Source organism: Grammomys surdaster, unplaced genomic scaffold, assembly GCF_004785775.1.
Source record: "Grammomys surdaster isolate TR1022 unplaced genomic scaffold, NIH_TR_1.0 125985, whole genome shotgun sequence".
NCBI lineage: Eukaryota > Metazoa > Chordata > Mammalia > Rodentia > Muridae > Grammomys > Grammomys surdaster.
Window position 1 is genome coordinate 1,752,763 of NW_021620801.1, and position 5,345 is coordinate 1,758,107.

At 44.5% G+C, this 5,345-nt stretch overlaps 1 protein-coding gene across 1 annotated transcript in view; it reads left to right on the top strand.

Annotated features, from left to right (window-relative positions):
• Positions 1–2,164, top strand: part of Gtf2f2 (general transcription factor IIF subunit 2) — a 115,120-nt gene extending 112,956 nt beyond the window's left edge. Inside the window, exon 8 of the mRNA XM_028754257.1 lies at positions 1,471–2,164. Coding sequence (XP_028610090.1) covers positions 1,471–1,590 — 120 coding nt within the window. The 3' untranslated portion in view covers positions 1,591–2,164. The remainder of the gene's footprint in view (positions 1–1,470) is intronic.
• The last annotated feature ends 3,181 nt before the right edge of the window (positions 2,165–5,345 follow it).

Below are 5,345 nucleotides of genomic sequence, written 5' to 3' on the forward strand. Positions count from 1 at the left end.
GAGAGAGAGAGAGAGAGAGAGAGAGAGAGAGAGAGGGAGAGAGAAGAAAGAAAACACAGATTTGAGCTCAGTCTGGACACCTTAATGAGACCATGTCTCAAAAAAACAAGGACTAGTTTGTGTCTGCTGGCTCTTGGAGGCAGAGCCAGGGAGATCTCCACTAGATTAGGGCCAGCCTGGTTTACATCGAAAGTTGCAATCCAACCTAGGCTGTATTGTTAGGCCCATTTATAAAGGGAAGGGTCTTAGTGGCAAACACCTTTAATCCCAGTACTCTGAAAGCAGAGGCAGGTAAATTTCTGAGTTTGAAGCTAGCTGGTTTACTTAAGAGAGTTCCTGGCCAGCCAGGGCTACAGAGTAAAATCCTGTCTGTATACACATGCACTTGCACACACACAGGGGTTTTCTAAAGATACACATCATGTGGTTTGGGTAATAGTGCATTTGGTGCAAATATTACCTCGGCAGGAGCTCCTCAACCATTAGTGCCTCTCCTTTCGGTGAATTATATATCCTCCTGAAGTAAGAGGAGCTATCTTAATAGCTCTTTGAAGCATTTATTCAGATGTTAGGTTGGTTGGGTTTTTTGTGGCAGAACACAACACTTGTGAATAGTTAGCTTTCCTTTCCCTTCTGGAGGTTGCTGTCATTTGTGCTGGTCAGTTTATAGTGGGTGCTTCAGTAGGGGTTTTGTAGTACACTTAGCATAGTCTTAATTTCCATGATTCCAGTAGTCATTTGGTAAGCAGGTTCTGGGGACATAAAACAATGTAAGCCGAGCAGGAGAAGCCTGCATCCTCATAGTCCTCAGTCTTCTCCCTGCTTTGGCAGGCTCAGACAACACAAAGATAATACCTTTCCTTGTCCCACAGGAAAGGAGTGGTCTGAAACTAGGGTCTGATGGCCCCTCTTAGTTGGGTGTGGCTCCTAATCTTATTCCCAGCACTGAGAAACCAGGCTCGTGGACTCTGGCAGTTAAGGAGGCCTACCTAGCATAATGAGATCCTGTCTTTAAAGAAAAACACATCTTATAGAAGTAAGAATTCTGGATGTTTGTCATATGCTTGCTTCTAGACTATTATTTCCCATCCCTACAGTGTGTGTCATTTGTCTGAATGCTCATAAAACTGCTGATTGCAGTCTGTGCCCTGAGTCTGTTAAGTCACTGAAGTCTAGGGCAGATTGCCCCCCACTGAATTCAGTAAACATGGAGCAGCCGTTACTTACAGTATATTTTCCTCGAGATTCCTCTCTCTTCAGGACTTGCAGGCCTTTTGTAACATGGCTGTGTGTTTAGTGAGGTATACTTTGTAGAATAAGAAGAACTGTTGAACCTTTTCATAGAAACCCCACTTGGGTTTTAAGGATGCTAGGTTTTGTTATTTGTGAGTATGCAGTGTATTTCATTTTAAGTGTTATTTCCTGCCTTGACAGTCTCATCTGTGGAACTTTTTTTGTTTTGGTTTTTAGGGATACCTGAAAGAAATCTTGAAAGAAATCGGCATTCAGAATGTGAAGGGGATTCACAAGAACACATGGGAGCTGAAGCCAGAGTACAGGCATTACCAGACAGAGGAGAAGAGCGACTGAGGGAAGCCCATGTAAACAGTCCCAGCAGGCCTCAGCCAGGCCAGCCTCCTGACAGGACAGAGACAGCTGGGTCTGCCGTTCCTCTCAGTAAACTGTTAATGCTGGGATTCCATAAACGTTTCTTAAGTGTTTTTTGAAGAGAAATTGTTATTTATAGACTAAACTTGTGTTAAACCCTAGCGTTCGGTGGGCATGCTGGCACAGGCATGTGTCCAACACTCAGGAGACGGAGGCAGGCAAGTGTGAGTTTGAGACCAGCCCAGAATACACAGCAGGACCCTCTCCCATAGAAGAAAAAAATTATGGTATGGGTGGGGGTCTGGGAACTAAAACTGCTTTTGTTCTTATCCGTTAACTTTGCAAGTGTGAGTGGGATATTTCCTAAATGAAATTGTATCTCTGAGGAACTAAGGTAAAAAAGGAGAAAGGTGGGAGGGAGGGGCCTCAGCTAAGAAACTATTGGGGGAACACAGTTTCCTTTTTCTGAAACTGAAGAGGGAACTTACCTTTCTACAGAGATAGTGTTTCACCTTCAAACATACATTAATAAAGAGATCTATTCCCTTTGTACTAAGTGGCAACTTTTATCACTGGTTTATTTACCCTTGTGATACTAGAAAGAGAAACAGACAAAACTCAAATGTTTTATGTTCCCTTTGGAGACTTGACTCAGTGGTTATGGGCATATACTGCTCTTGGAAAGGATATGAGTTTGATTCCCAACATCCAAATATGTTTCTTTCTTGGCTGTCTGTAACTCCAGCTTCAAGGGATCCATGCGTCTCCATAGGTCTCCACACAGACATTCACACAGACACATAAATGAAAGTACTTTTTTTTTTTTTTTTTTTTTTTTTTTTTTTGTGGTTTTTCAAGACAGGGTTTCTCTTACAGCCCAGGCTATCCTGGAACTCACTCTGTAGACCAGGCTGGCCTCGAACTCAGAAATCCGCCTGCTTCTGCCTCCCAAGTGCTGGGATTAAAGACGTGCGCCACCACTGCCCGGCCATGAAAATAATTTTTTTTAAAAAAATCTCTTAAAATAACAATTGAAAATTAAGGACCTTTCTGACTATTGCTGACTAAATCGGGCTGTCAGGTGGTGCAGTGAGCTAGGAAAGGCTGGTGCTGTCTCCTAGAGCATGAGAATGCTCTTCTCACCCGCCTTAGTTGATTGGAGATGGAAGCGGTACATGGGCATGATGAGTTTCTTCATTCTTCACACAATGTCATGTGAGAAAGCCGTCCAGAGTCACACCTGTAAAGCAAAAGATGCTCCAACAAAGTAAGTTCAGAGGAAAGTAGCTTAGAGCCCATGCACATTTCATCTCTGCTTCTGGATGCCTGCAGCCAAGCAGTTCAGATGCCAAAAATATAAGAAAATGCTGTATAGTTAAAGCTAGGAAATAATTTTTCATTAAGAGGAGGATCTTGGCATGTTATTTGCTCTTGGTGGCATGTCACCAGAATTCTGAGGTGCCACTGTTCTAAGAAAAATGTTGTCCCATTGTAAGCTACAGGTTTGCCTAAGGAAGGCAATCTTAGTCACCACCCACCCTCAGCCTCACCTGCCTCGTTCTAGTGTAGGAGCCAGATATGGTCTATCCCTTGTCTCTTCCTTTTTAAAATCTTTTATTTATTATTTGACAGTTTCATACATTTATTCATTGATGATATCCACTCCAGTGTTCGCTCCCCTCCACTTCTTGATAACTGGAAGCCTAGTGTCCAGAAGCCCATGGGACAGTGTGAGACCTGCAGAACCGAGTGTGCTGGGTACCTGCCATGTGCTTGGTAAATTATACAGTATGCATCTTCCCACAGAACTTGCCATTTTGTTCTGAGATGCTTTCCTGAAACATAAGGATGCCTCCTCTGCTCAGAGTTTGCTTTATAGATGCCGGCAACCTCATGCTGTCATTAATGGAACATCCAATTGGCAGTTACACTGAACTGGTCTCTTGATGGGCTTACCTCTGGGTTACCCTTTCAGTTTCTCTATATTAGCCACAGCCTATTAGCTACCTTGCCTTTCATCCAGTGAGAATATTCAGATGCGTGACTTGACTTCCCATGAATATCCTGAACAGCTGGACTTCCCAGATAGCACAGGCCTGGGGAGGGAACAGAGTCAGGTTCACAGCAACAGGAAAGAGGTGAGCAGAGCCCTCCCTTCCAGCACTGTGGAGTGTACTCCTAAGGAGCCTTTGTGAACTGGATGGAAAGAGGAAAGAGGTAGGTTAAAGGTGGGTTTGATGGAACAGCAGCAAGCTACCCTATGAGTCCTTTGAGGGTCTGCTACTAGACATCCTCTAGGCGACAGTGGCACCGTGTCCAGGACACAGCTGGGACATTAGTGGGCACTCACTCAGCTCAGATGTGGACCTCCAAAGGGACTTTGCTGTAGCATGAACTTCAAAAGTAAACACTGCTCTTTCCACAATGATTCTGAAGGGAAGAGACTTTTTCAGTTACATGTGTTTTACCAGTATGTTCTTCATATAAAAGGTTTACGTCAAAACCATAAAGTAATCTCTCCGAACCAATAACAAAACAAACTACATGGTTTTAAATGTGCAATAAATGTAAACATACATTTCTTGAAGGGTTGGATCAGTAGCCCATGAAAAGCTGTCCAACAATCAGTGGTCTGGAGAAACAAAATTAAGACCACAAAAACATGTTCCATGCCTGCTAGGATAGATAAAGCCTTCCTGTGGGAACTTGACTATCAGGTGCTAGTGAGCAGGGAAAGCAACCAGACCTCACAGACTCTGTCCATGGTTCTACAGAGTGATGCAGCTCTTGAAAGACATTTTAGAAACTTTTTACAGAGTTAAGCATGCAACCCAGCAGTCCTACTAGTAGGAGAGGAAGGTACATGTTTAAAAACCTAAAGATTTGCCAAGCATGGTAGTGCCCTTGGGAAACAGCAGGCAGATCTATTAAGTTCCAGGCCAGCCTGGTCTACAGAGCCAGTTCCAGGACAACCAGGGCTACACAGAGAAACCCTGACAGAAACCCTGTCAGTGGCACAGGGTGGGGAAGGACCTATAGGTTTAATCACCAAAATCTGGAAACACTTAGGTGTGTGCCAGACAGTAGAGCACACTGCCAGATAGTCACATGGTGGCCTCTTTCCTGATACATACAGTTGGATAGATCTCTGTACACTTGATGTGAATACCTACTGTATACTTTCCATCTGGCACCTGCAAGAGGAGAACTGGAGGGAAAAAAAGCAGGCTACTGTAGGCCCACATCTGCTCTGCCACTGGGCACAGCCGCTTGAGGAGGTGGGACGTGGGACGTGAGATGTTTGCGCTTATCCCCATGCTGCTACCTAGGCAGGTGCTGGGCTGCAGAGAGGCACCACTCCAGGGTGGGAAAACGCAGTCAGAGATGTGGGGAAGCCAGAGCAGGTTAGAGGGTCCCAGGTCCATGACGAGGCTGGGGCCGTGGGGTTCTCTGACTCTTGGACATCTAGGAGTCACAGAAGAGCAGAGAACGGAGTTGGGGGCCCATGGGCCAGGGACAGCGTCTAGCCCGGGGGTTGGCAGTATTGTCCTTATCTTGTAGTAACTAGTCTATGTAATAGAATGTCTACAACAGTTTAAAAGAACATGATGTGTTGTGAACTGACACAATTTCATGTGCTTAAGTAGAAAAATACCTCAGAACAATGTTAAAGGTTAGAGAGATGACGAAGGTTAAAGAGTTCTTGTTCTTACATTGGACCCAGGTTTGGATCCAAA